The sequence below is a fragment of the Choristoneura fumiferana genome, chromosome 9, assembly GCF_025370935.1.
Source record: "Choristoneura fumiferana chromosome 9, NRCan_CFum_1, whole genome shotgun sequence".
Lineage (NCBI taxonomy): Eukaryota > Metazoa > Arthropoda > Insecta > Lepidoptera > Tortricidae > Choristoneura > Choristoneura fumiferana.
The window spans coordinates 7,147,920-7,163,157 of NC_133480.1; the positions used below are offsets into that span (position 1 = coordinate 7,147,920).

Here is a 15,238-nt window from a genome sequence, read left to right on the forward strand (position 1 = left end):
GGCGGCCGCCAAGCTGACATCGCTGAGCGAGTATCTCTCAGCGAGTTTTATAGCTCTTGTCGCTGCGACAAAAGATGTAAGAGCGAGCTCTCGCCGACAGTGTGAACAGCCAGCGATCAACTATTAATATGTGTCTCTTTTACTCACACAGGATCTTATATCTTTTGTTCGTTTCTTGAGCGAGAAAATAGTCGATAGCCAATCGTTTCCTCTCTGGCGGTGAGACAACTGCCTTAGGGTGTACTTTGACCGCAGGTAGCTTTCATTGTGATGATGGAGCAGCATTATATTGGGTTAACGATCGTTACTTTGGCAGAACTCGAGTCGTTTGTTTTCAAATCGAACAAAAACCACTCGGGCATAAATGAATGTTTTAATTGACTGATAGCCAAGTTTCCAGTAAATATTCAAATTTATTTTTTAAACGTCAATAATAACATCAATTCAACAATTATCATAGAATACAAAAAATATACGGTATATTTAGTATCACTGAACACAATAAGTTGGAATGTAAGCTTACTTCAACATTGTCAAATTTTAATGATTGCGCTGTAGTTGGACAGGTTCACTGAACCTCGCAGGGTTTTTTTCTGTAAATTCTGAAAATAAAAAAATATTTATTAGATGAAGCAAACGTTGGTTTTTTGAATTTAGTACCTCAATGGGCAAAAACGGAACGCCGGCCGGCCAGAAATCCAAAACGTCCTGAGGCCTTATTGACTTTGAATCACAATCTTTTTCACCGCTTATTTCTGTCACAAGGTATAAGACGAGGGTAGAAAGAGATGGTGAATGCATTAAGCTGCGTCCACATTTGTATCATTTTGTCGTATCGTATCTCTGTCGCGTTGCACCGACGCGTATCAAGATCGCTAGTGTGGACGTGTTTTGATACTGTATCACGATACGAAGTTACGATACGCCGAGATCGCTCTCGGGGCGGTTTTTCCCCGACCATCAAAGGGGATACGGATAGCGTCCACACTTAATGATACGAAACGCTGCTACGCTACGGTTAGTATGGACGCATTTTTGCACGCGACGATGCTAGTGATACGGTGTGCCCAAAGTGACCGTCCATACTTAGGATACGCGAGCTCGATACTATACGCATGAACGTGATCAGCAAAATGAAACAAATGTGGACCCAGCATGGCTACTACGAAACTCGAAACAAGAAGTTCGTGTCGTGCGGTCCCTCTGACACTTATACTATTTAATACGAGAGCGAGAGGGACGGTACGATACGAACTTCGATTTTCGAACTTCGGAGTAGGCCCTCAGCTTTAGGTCGTATTGTCAAAAGCGCTGACGTTCGCGATCGCATTCACTATTTCTTTCTACCCTCGTCTTATACCGTGTCACAGAAAGATGTGATGAAACGATTGTGAATCCAAGTGTGTAAGACAATAAGGCCATAGTAAAAGAGGAGAAGTAAGTTCACTACAAACAAAAGTACATCGCGCGGCTTAAATGTGTGCGCGTCGGGCTGGCAAGCACCCGCCGCACGCACACACTGATAATTTAAGGAGGATTAAGTTTTCTGTAGTCTGTACGTTTTGATTTTAGCTCGCTCGTCTTGCGATCGCTTCGCGAGATGATTACCTTTTACGTTCGCGTACTCGTACTTACGTATTTTTTTGTATTAGGTATAGTTGTAAATTAGTAGTATATAAGTGTAGTGTAATAGTTTCGTGCAGGGACACATGAAAAAATAATAGATACCTACCTACCTATAAACAATATAGTTATAGTATTATGTGTAGGTAAACATGAGTAGTATGTACAAAGTCGCCATCACCACTCCGGCGAATTTATAAATAATATTTTTAAATTTACCTTGTATAATAATAATAATATAGCGGCATAGAATCTTGTTTGTTTAGACACAGATATAAGACAATTTTAAGTTAACTTTTGTACTAAAATAATTTGCCAGTAGGTAATTAATCTAAAATAGACATCGACAACCCTAAGCGTCCGCGCCGGAGTAGGCAGTCAAGTCTCCTAAAGGGTCGGAGTTTACATACTTCTCCCCTTTTACTATGACAAGGCCCTCTGATCGGTGATGCAGCAGATTGCTTGCTAACCGACTATTCTTGCCGACCCGGGTCGTCGGGTTAATTCTTAATTTAAAATACCTTTTTAAAAATACTGGCCATAAGCAGATTTGTCCTCTTAATGCTTTCCTTCTTGGCATCTTCCTTTTTTTGCACCACTTCGGGAAGAGACTTGTAAATTTTCTCAGAATGTTTTTTCATTTCTTTTTCACTTATAATTTTGGGTTGACTTGCTAGAACAAAATATGAAAACAATTATTATAAGTATGAACCTGTAACCCCTCGAGTAGATGATCGAGGGTTCGAGTGGCTTTTCGGTGTATAAAATCATTGTGAGGAAATATGTATACACTTGCAATATTCTATGGTGTATGATGTTTCCAATTCGCATCCTAAGATAGATAGATACCTACTCGTATGAGAAGATGAAATTTTCCTGTGTTCAACATTTCACTTTGTACAGTGGAGTTCAAATTTATATTTACACTTTAGTAGGTACAGTCAAGTGTAAAAATATGAACTTATTCAAAGTTTCAAAAATAAGTAAGTACCACAGACTCTTATTCCGACGCAATAAGGCCGTAGTAACATAATATATGTTGAGTGGTTCGAATAGATACTTATTTTTGCACTTGACTGTTTCTTGTTATTGTTAGTTAATTGTAAATTTTGTACAAAACATATCTTTGACCATAAACAAGTGGCAATTCGACTGTCAACACAGTGCACATACCGACATGTAGGAACTATTAAATTGCATTACTTGTACCCAAAAGCAGTAAAGTATAGATTTTGAACACTAATATTTAATTAAATAAACCCGGATAACTCACGTCTTAAATCGAGTTTAGCTCGACACGTTTCGGGCTAATTCGTAGCCTTTCTTCTCCGTGTCGCGTTGCTACTAGAAGAAGGGGTACAAATTAGCTGGAAACATATTGAGCTAAACTCGATTTAAGGCGTCAGTTATCTAGGTTTATTTCATGAAATAAAATTATGGAAAGCCTGAATCAACTATTTGTACTTACGTTGGCGCCGTCCAAAACCAAGTTGTTTTGCCAAATGTCGCATTTCGTCTTCAGTCAATGTCGGCAAGCTCCCCATTTGCATTGACAGCACTTCTCGCTGCCTGGAACGTTCACTTGCTCTAAAAAATTACAGTTTTATGAAGCGAATAAGGTATAATCAAACCAACTGAATTGTGACCAGAGGCCGTATTGTCTAACTAACGCAACACGCTGACGTTCGCAAATATGGCATTCACCATCTCTTTCTATTCTCGTCGTATACCTACGGTGTGACAGAAAAAAGTGGTGAAAACGATTGCGATGCTAAGTGTAGACAATAAGGCCTCCACTCCGGCCTTTTCATAGAATATGCCGAACAAGGAAGATAACTGGCGATGAGAGCGTTCTACGGTGGGTAAGAAATCAAATGTTTGGACTGCAAAGTACCTGCGTGTAATAAGGCCGAGCTAAGGATATCAGAAATATGTATCTGTAGAAATATATCTGGAACGAAAATTAACCATAAAGAAAATGTGATAACGTTACCATAAACAAGACAATTTTCAGAATTTAATGTGTAGTGGGGTAATAAGGCCTACGGGCTTAGCATAATTAAATGTAAATTTAAATGTTATGTTGTGAACCTATACTTGTTTGTTGTTTTTTTTATTTGGGCGTAGAGATCAATAGTAATCTTAAATAGTCAAAGATATGTAAAAAATAGTAACTGTTTAATAATGATCATCAATCATCCCAGCCTATATACGTCCAACAGGCCTCCTCTCAGTATAGTTCTGCGGATTGGAACTTCACACGCACCATTGAATTTCTTCGCAGGTTTGTGCAGGTTTCCTCACGATGTTTTTCCTTCACCGCAAAGCTAAATTTCAAATGTAATTTCCGCACATGAATTTCGAAAAACTCAGAGGTGTGAGCTTTGAATCTGTTTGAGAGGCGATAGGTCAAACCACTAGGCCACCACGGCTTCTACATTTTTTTCTTGATAAATAAAGTAGGCTTTTATTACCCTACCCTACTTTAATAATAAGGCCAACTTGTAAAGTTTTATTAGAAACATTAAAAAAAAAATTTGTTTAAGGTAAAAGTTAGCACTTAATCAAATCATCATTCACTTTAAAATTCGTTTATTGAACTGGATATTATCCATTTTATACTAGGCTTTATTACACGCAGGTAACTTACATCCTATCAGAAAATAACTAAACCCAGCATCCTGGACAGACAATTCAATCCGATTCGAAAGAAACGCAACATCTCGAGGCTAGATCTACGGCTACAACTACAAGTTTTTCGAAATGTCAAACTATATGAATGCGTTCGCTTCGCTTCATCGCGCCGTGTGCATTTAATAACATTGCGCTAGGAAAGTAGGTACAACATTTAGCAAGCGTTTGACATTTTCACGTCGCGCCGCGGTCGGACTGATTTCACGTAATCAAAGATGATCTGCCCTGCGTGTTATGACATAAACAAGTCCTAATTTTAATTTATTGTTCAATATTTAGTTTTTTCATATCATGTCTCGTTATATAACATATGGGCATCGATGATGTGATGAAAAAAAGCTATAGGTAAGCTTTTTAAAATATAATTTTTCTTTTTCGGTCTTATAGGGCGAATATAAAGCTTTTTTAAGTTTATGTCGACTGGACGTCAGTAGGTAAATATGTGTGTCCCGTCTGCACCGATATTTAAAAATGAACACTTGGTTAGATCATCTGCTTCAATAAAGGTCAGTGTGTCGACTGAGAGTTACTTTATTTATTACGAGGACTTACCAATTCTTGTCACTTCATTCTCAACAGTTTGAATGCACGGATCGTTACAATTATAGCTCATTGGGACACCTATAGAAACAATTAACTAGATAATAACGTTACGAGATTATTTATTTAACAAATTCTAAAACAAATAGAAATAACAGACATAGTGCATAATGTGTTTCCATCGGGAAAAGTCGGACCCATCGGAATGCGACGGTACCCGTCGTGTCAATTAATTATTGTATTATATTATACTAGCTTGTGCCCACGGCTTTGCCCGCGTGGAATTCAGTTATCACGTGCTGTTCCCTCGGGAACTTTGCAATTTTTCCGGGATTAAAAGTAGCCTAACTATGTCACTCTCTGGCCCATAAACTATCTCTATGCCATAAATCACGTCGGTCCAATCGGTGCGTTACGACGTTGAAAGACGGACATACACACAAACGCACACAGTTTCGCATTCATAATATTAGTATGGATTATGTATAAAAAAAACTCTATTATTTAGTGTCAAATCTCAAACCACGATTTTTTAGTATATCACACGGAGATGTTATAACCCCTACGATCAAATTATATAGAGAATGTAGTGTAAAAAACAAAGATTGGATAAAAGTCGTGTTGACATCTCTATATCGATTATTAATCTCTCGATGCGATCTTCCCCTACGCTGTCTTGATAAGTACTGAGGCTGACTGAAGTAGCATGAAAAATATGAATGTTTCAGAGAAAATACGATGGAAAAAGACTATTTACTACATCTGTACTAGAATACCTCCACAACACATATTCGTTTGTCCCGTGCAACTCATGCAAGGGTTAGGGTTATGGATAACGACCATTTTCCACCGCGGTGAGACCGACGTAGCTTCGGGGCTGAAGTGAGAAATATTGGTAAGATTTCAAACTACTAAATACGCCACTATCCTCATGAATCCTGACTTTTTTTAACAACCTTAGCGCTTAACCCTTAAATAGACAAAATTTAAAAAGTTTGATTCACACTACACCTCGTCGTTACATTATAGGCCAAAAAATTCTACATTAAATAAAAATACAAAAAATAGTCTTGAATGATGAGACTCGTGTGGCACACTGCCAATTTAAGGGTTTAGACCTAGACGTGGTTGACCTGCTTTGTTACTTTGGATATTATTTTAAAATTCTTAGAATGCTTTATTCTATGAACAATTTGTACGTTTACAAAGTACATTCGGCCGTTATTCTTAGTGTTAATTGGTCCTTTATAAAGTACGCGAGGACTCAGGAGGCTATTGGTGTGCGCAAGTGACCAACATTTTCGGGTGGGTTGGTAGAGTCCCGTGGTACAGAGTTGTTAGCAAACTTAGCGCATACAGATAGCAAATGCGAGTTCGAACCTCGTTCCAAAAAACTTTTTCGTTTATAAGATCTTACTAAAACTGGGTTTACATTTCTGTCATTTGATGTTTATGGGTGGTGGTGATCTCTTACCATCAGGAGACCCACTTGCTCGTTTTCCATCCAGTCAAATAAAAAAAAAATAAAAAAAATAGCGTATCGTCTCTCTGTCGTTTAGCACAAATGATCATGATCGTTACTTCGGATGAAAGATACACAATCATGCAACAAGCCATGTCTAGTCTAATTATGACGAAGTTCAAAATTCAAATTTCATATCGTGCCGTCCCGCTCACGCTAATAGTATTAATACGAAAGTGAGCGAAACGGTACGATATAAACTTTGATTATCAAATTTCGGATAGCGATACTACATCTAGAATCGGTTTTTCCCCGAAAATCTAATTGGGTATGGTACAGTCACCAGTACCAATAAGCCAATAAATATCGTGCTCTAAATATGGACGTGTCAGATATTTTTGCACTCTCCGCTATGGCAGACATTAATGCTGGTGACTGTACCTTGATATGAATGATAAAGGATACGTTGTTAGGTTACGGACATATTTATATGGACGTATTTTTTCACATTAAAAATTTAGTAAGAAGTACATACGTTGAGGCCAAAGTAAGTGTCCATTCTTATGATACGCGTGCTCGAAGCGATACGCTAAAATTATATGTACTCAAGAAAGATAGCCCCGGAACTAGGGTGGGGCAAGCCGAGGGGCTTGCTTTCTCCGGACGGCACTTCTGAGAGGGCGCCAAATTCCAAGTTCTAAATAAACCGGGGAAAACTTTCGCCACGGTTTGAATATTTCGTAGATCCGGCACTGCCTTAAGAAATTATCAATGATAAATTTTAATTTATGCTTACCTGGAGTCACTGATCATTTTAATACAGTTTTGACGAGTCGTACATCGCTCCACGAAGTCTGGCCGGTTTTTCTCCAAGTAATCCCTAACAGTGTTGGCTTGTGCCATTTTGACATCATCTGTACTTGAAATCCCCTCGTTAGGCCAGCTTCTTGATCGACTTTTGGGACAACATCTAGGACTGCAAGAAGCAAACTTTTGCTCTATTTTCGCTGCCATTTCTTTAAAGGGAATGTTTTCTTGTCTCCTCTTAGGAACTTTTACAACGATATTCGGCAACGGTCGGCGGTGGTCGTCAAAACAATTTTCTTCGCTGATCAAACTATCAGACGTCTGGAGAATAAGATTGTAAGCCACGCATTTCTTTTGAATTTTCTCCATAGTAGTTTTCGATCTGTGATTTCGGCACTTGTGCCCTTTACAAGAACATGAATGGATACGATTACAGCGATCACAGTTCATCGTCGTACTGCTAGACGTTTCTACATTATGACCGCAGTGCGATTTACATCGTTTCTGATATTTTTCACACTCTTTTCTTATTTTATTTATAATTTTTGCCGTCGGAGAGTCTGATGCAGTTGGTTGATCAGTGGAAATATGAACGTCTGAGGAATCTACGCGATGGCAATACATGGATTTTACTCTTCTTGCTGTGGATTGAACACATTTACTAACAAGTTTCTTAGGAGAATTTCCATTTCTTTCAGGTTTTTTAGACTTAGAAAATTGCTTGTCGCTTTTAATTTCGCAACATTCGTGTTCTGAACTTTCCTTGTATTCGGAGGACACGTCGCATGATTTGTCGGATGTTCTAGACAGCTCCTGCTTTTTGGTCCTCCTCAAAAATTGGTTGTCTCTTTTCTCAGTCCTCTTATTTTTTTTATAATGATAGTCTGAACTATCTTTGCATTCCAAGTCATCGCATCCACATTCACAGGCCTTATCACAAGTTTTCGGTGCGCCTTTATTTGCTTCCTGCTTTTTAGACTTCAAATTTTGCTCATCACTTTTGTCTTTGTGAGCAATATTTTTTCTACATTTGTGATCTGAATTTTTATCGCATTCAAAATCGTCGCATCCACATCCACATGCCTTATCGTTTTTTTCCGGTAAGTCTTCATTTCTTTCCTGCTTTTTAGTCTTCAAAAATGGTGCGTCACTTTTTTCTTTGTCAGCTATATTTTTTTTACATTTATGATCTGAGTTTTCATCGCATTCAAAATTGTCGCATCCACATCTACATGCCTTATCGTTTTTTTCCGGTAAGTCGTAATTTGTTTCCTGCTTTTTAGACTTCAAAAATGGTGCATCACTTTTGTCTTTTTCAGCTATATTTTCTTTACATTTATGATCTGACTTTTCATCGCATTCAAAATCATCGCAACCACAGCCACACGCTTTATCTGAAGTTATAGACGATTTTTTTTCTGTTTCTCGTTTTTTAGATATCAATGTCTGGTCGTCGCTTTTATCAACTTTAGTGTTCTCACATTTGCGACCTGAGCCTTCCTTACACTCTGTGGACTCGTCACATCCACATTGACACCCTTTATCACTAGTTGTCGGCTTAGGTGAAGATGAAATTTCACGCTCCAAAGAACTACTGCAATTCGAAGAAGCATTAGTATCAATAGAGCGTTTAGTTTTTGAATCGCCTTGTCCTGACATATTCTTACTGCAAATAGGAGCAGCGTCAGTTTCTTCTGCTTCCGGTGATGTGTTCCGACTTCTTAGTGCACATTTTCCACCAGTTTTTTGCGATTTTTGAAAATTTTTTTCAAGACTGGAACTATTACTTGTTTTACGCGGAGGTACATCATTTATTTTTAAAGCCTTATTAAATAATATTGTATTTTTAGCCTCTTGATAGCAAACAATTTCGGAGTCATGATTTTGTTTATTTGAACTTTTGCTTTTCTCTGTACTCTGCGTGTCTCCCTGTTCTTCCACAATACTCTCTCCACTGTCATCTGTATCTAGCAGATAATTTAAAACCGTTATAATTTCTTTAAAACATTTCTTCTTACTACTTTTCTCGATGTTTGTTTTTGAATAACGTTTAGTAATATCCTGTATCATGTCTAAAATAAGGTCCTTGGGAGTACCTTCGTCTGTAATCAAATTAGAACATGTTTCAGCTTTAGGTTTTCGACGCTCTGATTTAGGTGATATAATTTTGTCATTTGAACTCTTACTCTTTCTTTCTGAGTCACAATGAGATTTCTCAGAGGTACTTTGCGAAGTCAAAGTTTCTTTAAAATTTTGCGATTGTACTTTATAGTCAGATATCAAATCCTGTGTTGTGCTCTTTTCTTGTTGATTAAACGTAGGACGACATGATTGAATTTCCTTATCGGAGTTACTCTCCGTTTGAACACCAGAACTCGCGCCTAAATTACTTATACTAGTATTAGAACGCTGCAATGGCTTATTTTCGTTAATTTGCAGCATTTTCGGGTACGTGTTACATTTAAGCCCCTCATCAGGGTAAGAAGTTCTTGTAAATGATCGATTGTCATTATTTTGCGGCTTTAGGTTATCTTCAATAGAATTATATTTACAACTAGATGCAAGAACTACAGTTTGTTTGAGATCCGCTAAGTTTTTTGACTGTACAGCTTTAGAACAATCAGCTGCAATTGAAGTGAACTTCTCATCATTTTCAACTTTATCTGTGACTACTCCGGTATTAAGTAAGTCTTGTTTCTCCTGAGGTTTTAGTGAACCTCCGGCTATAGTCACCTTAAGAGTCATATTAGTTCCCTGTATAGGTATAACTATATTACTATCCGCAATATTTTCAGATTGTTTAGGAGGTTCATGATAACAACCAATACAAGTTTGTGAGACTACTTCTTCTTCTATTGGCTGATTTATCAATGGTACATTGTTATCTTCATCTGCTGAAAAAATTTCTTCACATCTATCTTCAAATACAATATTATCTTTTGAAGATCTACTCGAGGTATTAGTTTTCGCATCAAATTTATCGTTTGAGCAGACACAGGCATTTTCCGAACTAGATTGAGAGATTTTCCTGTACAATTCACTAATCAATTTCACACAGTCAGCACTTTTTATAACGTTGATATCAGATACAGAAGGGTCTGAAATTTTGGGATGAATACTTATTTCAGTTTGAAGGCATCTAGTAGATTCCTGAATAATTTTAATATTCTCGTTGCTGGGCTTTCTGGAACAAGTGCCTGCACATTTATTTTTGGAGCTATCAATTTTTTTTCTAGTTAGTCCGTCACCAATTTGTCGCTTTTCCGATGATGAGGAAGAAGATTCTGCGCTTTTAGCGCTTGAAGATTGTTGGGTATCTGAAGCCAATTTTATATTAGTTTGAGATGACTTTGACATCTTGCTTGATGACGGCTCACTAGACTTCTTCAAGCAGCAATCTTGAAGTGTATCTTCTCTAGAGGCGTTTGCCTGCGTTTTGTTACGTTTTCTAGGTGAAGTACGTTGTTCTGTATTTATTGTAGTGTTGGAAGCTTTAGATACCATATGTATTGGATTTTCACCACTGAGTCTTGAACATTTGTAAATTAAAAACTCATCAGGGTGATGTTGCGAGACCAGAGCCTTTTCGGAACACAAACAGACATACTTGACTTCTTCAGTTAAGGCGGGAGAGCCACACGCCTTGGGACGACCTTTCTGAACTCCTACATCTTTAATTTCTTGATTGTCTGTGAATTTTAGAGACACTTGTACTGAGCTGTCGGTCATGTTAGGTTTGTTTATAGTTTGTCGGCAGTTACTAGGCCCTGGCCTTGGTGAAGTAGAAATTTCTTTTTTCTCTTTGTATTTCGTGCACTTTTTATTTTGGAAGTCTGAATTACCAGAAGATAATGTAAATACAGAGTGGCTTCTCTGTTTTGCCATAAGTCTGCGTTCCATCTCAAAATTAGAGGTGGAACCTCCTTCTAGTTTACTTGCATCGCCCGATCCATCATCGTAGTTGTTTCTAGTCAGATCTTTAATTAATTCTTTAAGTTTATTATTGATTTTTAAGTCAAGTTGTGAAGGTACTTTTAAAACAGTATCTGATCGGACCAGTTTCTGCTTCAGAAACCGTTCCTTATTCTTTAAGTGCTGCTTATAAGCCTCTTCTATCTTGAGAGCATCAATATATTTTTTGTATAGTTCTTCTGACGACGTTTTAGCAAAAACTGTGTCTGAGGAATTTTCTTTTGTAGAACTGTTCGCAGCAGATGTGTCTGTATCTGTAGTAGGTGATGAAACCAGCTCAGTTAAGTAAGGTATGATTGGCTTTTCGTTATTCACTACAGATGGTAAATTAGGAGCACTTTGAGAAGTTGAAGCTATATCATTTGAGTTAAATTTACTGACTCTGAGTATAGATTTTTTGGGTTTTGTATGCAGCACTCTCTCTCCAGTATTATCTGGGTCAGAAGTACTAGTTGTAGGAGTTTTCTTGCTTGTCAAACTTAATACAGAGAGAAAATCTGGTGTACTATCACCGTTTTTATATTTCGACTTGAGCAACCTCTGAATTATTTCTTTGACAAGCTTCTTTTTCAGATCTGAATCATATTTATCTTTTAAAGCTGATTTAAGGACATCTAAGCTTTTTTCTAAATCTTTAGTAAATGAATATTTTGATTCTTTACTAGAGTCTGTGGTTTGTACAGCACTGGATTCAAGACTAGATTTATTTCCCGCATTATTGTCTTGCCTTATTGCATTATCATCTAGTTGGTTTTGATTGTACATGTGTCCAGGCATATATTCAAAACTCTCTGCTTCTGATACTTGTTCTCCACTCTTGTCTTTTTCTTGTGAATTTGCCTTTAAAGTATTTGCCTTCTTTTTGCCCTTAATTTTTGTTCTCCTTACTCTCATTTTCTTTCTTCTGTGCCTCCTTCTTAAGGTATTTAAGCATATCAAAACTGGAACTTTTTGTACAGATGGGGATGCCATTTCTGTATGTTCTATGGAACTTTGGGGTTTTTCTCTTTTTCTCAATAATGAAGTTTGTACAATTTTATCAATTTTGGTTTGTGGGCTTTCTTCTTTACAAACAGATGCTTTCTCTGGAGAAACAGTGACATCCTTCTTGACATTATCGACTGTAAATCCACCATCTTTGTCTAGATTGACTGAGAACTGTTTTGTCAAATTAACATTTATTGCTTGAGCATTATTATTTTCAGGCATGCGCACTTCTACAAAATCAACTTCTTTTTTAGAAAATGTCATTGTTTTCTTCCCTTGTCCTTTTTTACCTTTGGCTTTGTTGTCATTTGGATCTACAGGAGTTGAATGAGCCGTGGGAAGCCCTAAGTCACTACTTTGTTTACTATCAAGAGTGTATTGTTGTTTTTGTGCTAGGACTTCTCTTTCTAGTGTACTGAGACTAGAAGCTGAAGTTTTGCGATCACTTTCATTGCCATAGCCAACATCAGCTAGTGAATCCCATTCAAGTTTTCGTTGAGAGGTCACACTACTTGAAGGTGATAAAGGTTTGTTCATAGAAGTGTCCAATGTTGCATCCATGGCTGAAACACAATTTTGAATGAATTAATTGATGATAAATATGTTACTTATAATTTATGATTTACAATCAAGAACACAACCAAGAGTTGGAATAGAATACATTATTGATAAAAAAAATTTTTTCAGCATTTTTAATTTTCCCCACATTTCCTTTCTTTTAATTTTAAACCATATATTCTGAATTAGTAAAATGTGTTTTGGCAAATTTAGCAATGAGTCATTAAAAAAAAAACCAGCAAAAAAGACTTGTGCACAGAGGGTTACACACAAATTTATGATGTTTTTATGAATAGGAATGATAGCGGAGACCTACTGCTTAACAAAATGTAAGCAGTGTGTAGTGTGCAGTATTTGTATTATTACTTTTACACTGAGCCACGTCACTTCTCCCTTGTCTATGGGTTTAATTATTTTTTTTCTCCGTCTGACTGGGGCAAAGGAACTGGCTCATGCATACATGTTTATTTAACATTTGGGCTCCACAGAAAACCAGCGTTACTGCACATAATGTGCGGCAACACATGCTGAGTGGAGACCCTTTTTGGTATCCTGCCGTGTCACCAAGTAACATAGTTTTAGTGCTAGTTCTAGTCTTAGTTTTAGGTGGTACTTATGGAGCCAAAATAAACCTTTCTTTCTTTCTTTCTTTCTTTGAAGTCATAAATTTTAATTGGTTACTGACAAAGATAAACATAATAATAAAAAATTAAGGTTTTTCACTGTTTATGCTATAAGAGGTACTGTTATACCAAATTTCAAGTTTCTAGGACAACTGGTTTTGATTCTCTGGCAATTTGTATGTAGACCTTTATTAAAGATTGTATTTTGATTACTTTGACTTAAGTTTGATTTTTTTCACTGCACCACAGGTAGCAGACCTGAGTACTTGACATTAATTCCAGCTTGATACCTCCATACATTACCGTGAAAAGAGTCTAGAGTTCCGTCTTTGCCAAGTGAGTTAAGGAACCCTAAAAATACTTACATTTGTGAGAATTATCATCATCAGCTGAATCATCACCGGAGCATGATGGTCCTGGCATTGCATCTGTGATGATGGGAGGTGACTCTGAATCACTCTTGGGTGGTGAATCAAACTTCTGTTGGTGAGAAAACAAATTCCTACTTAAAAAATTTGACCTAGATTGCTAATAATCATCAGACAGACCTACAAAAAAGTTTCTAGATTTAGACAATGCACCCAAAAATATCTCATCTCAGTCTACATAATATGTCCCACTGCAGAGCACTCCTCTTAGAGTCCCATGCGGTCTCAATGCGGACTGGGAACTTTATACATGCCATTGAATTTCTTAGCCGGTGTTTGCAGATTTCCTCACAATGTTTGCCATCATCTCAAAGATTGTGGTGAATTTAAAATGTAATCTCGCACTTAAATTCAGAAAAACTCAAAGGTGCCAGCCTGGGTTAGAACCCACAACCTTATGCTCAAGAGTCAATAGGTCAAAGCACTAGGCCACCATAGATCAACATGAACTTAAATACAAAAATAACACTGGTTACATATAATGATAATGACCATTGTGATTATAAATAGTCAAGGGCTGTTATGAAGTCAATCCTGATACATTGCAAAACTATAAAGTTTCTGAATATATACAATATGAATCATAGACAAAAATGCTATGCTTACTTGTCGCGTGCGACAGTAGTAAGTATAGCATTTTTTTTAATGGTTGACATTAACTATATCAGGAACTTCTTAGTTGTGTAATGTGTCAGGATTGACTTCTTAGAGGAAGGGCACTATAATTATCAAATATTGCTATCCCTTCAATATTGTAATAAAACGTTTCAACTGTATTGATTCTGTTATGAAATTATTATTATGTATTTGCGTTTGAACTAAGAGGCTTAATAATTTAAAAAGAAATCAAAAATCATAGTCTATAAGAGACTTTTTTACAAAAATCAGTCACTAACCACATACTAACCTTGGTGAATCTAAGAATAGTTAAATAGTAAAGCAACAATGAAAAGTCCTTCAACTTTGTTAGTCAACCATTAGACCAAGGTCAGTTGAAAACCCATGCTAAGCTTAAACTAGTTAAGTTAGTTAGTTTCGTTTTAATGAGTAACGAAATATTACCTGTGGTTTATAACTGTCTGGGATGGAACATTTAATCGAAATTCTACAAATTTCACTTGAAGATTCGCTTTTTTTTTCACCAGAGTCGGATGTATCACTTTGTTCCTTCATTCTTCTCCAAAATAAGCTCGTGGGGTCCCTGATTTCACTTTGCGCCGTAGATAACGAGAAATATTGCTCTAAATCTCTTTTTCTGCCAAACTTTTTGTAATAATCCAACACCGTTGAGTTCACAGCTGAACGCGGCCTTTCGTCGGAGTCATTCAATAAAACTCGTTCATTTTGATTAACATCGCCTTCCATATTTCACAAGAAATATTTAAATGTGTAGTTTCTCGAATTAAACAACGAAAACATTGCGATTTCTCTTTTAAAACGGTTTTAAAACCAACACTTTTTCAAAAAATATGACGTCTTCGCTAAACAAAACAATGCAGCGCAGCACCAATGTTGCTACTGCACAAAATAACATTGCTCAAGTC

At 36.9% G+C, this 15,238-nt stretch overlaps 1 protein-coding gene across 4 annotated transcripts; it reads right to left on the bottom strand.

Annotated features, from left to right (window-relative positions):
- Window positions 1-393: 393 nt before the first annotated feature.
- Window positions 394-15,214, bottom strand: LOC141431094 (uncharacterized). Of its 4 annotated transcripts, none has more exons than XR_012451698.1 (7): window positions 14,757-15,214; window positions 13,632-13,746; window positions 7,116-12,648; window positions 5,634-5,734; window positions 4,870-4,938; window positions 3,092-3,192; window positions 2,204-2,296 (listed from the first exon to the last, which is right to left on the bottom strand). XR_012451698.1 is itself a non-coding variant. In XM_074092093.1 (6 exons), exons 1-6 carry the CDS (start codon window positions 15,057-15,059, stop codon window positions 534-536), a joined length of 6,273 nt encoding a protein of 2,090 aa, XP_073948194.1. In that variant the 5' UTR covers window positions 15,060-15,213; the 3' UTR covers window positions 394-533. The 4 variants fall into 4 exon arrangements, 2 of the variants coding, with proteins under 2 accessions (XP_073948194.1, XP_073948193.1); XR_012451697.1 differs by having other exon boundaries at window positions 3,092-3,210; XM_074092093.1 differs by lacking the exons at window positions 4,870-4,938; window positions 5,634-5,734 and adding an exon at window positions 394-602 and having other exon boundaries at window positions 2,145-2,296; window positions 14,757-15,213.
- Between the last annotated feature and the right edge of the window lie 24 nt (window positions 15,215-15,238).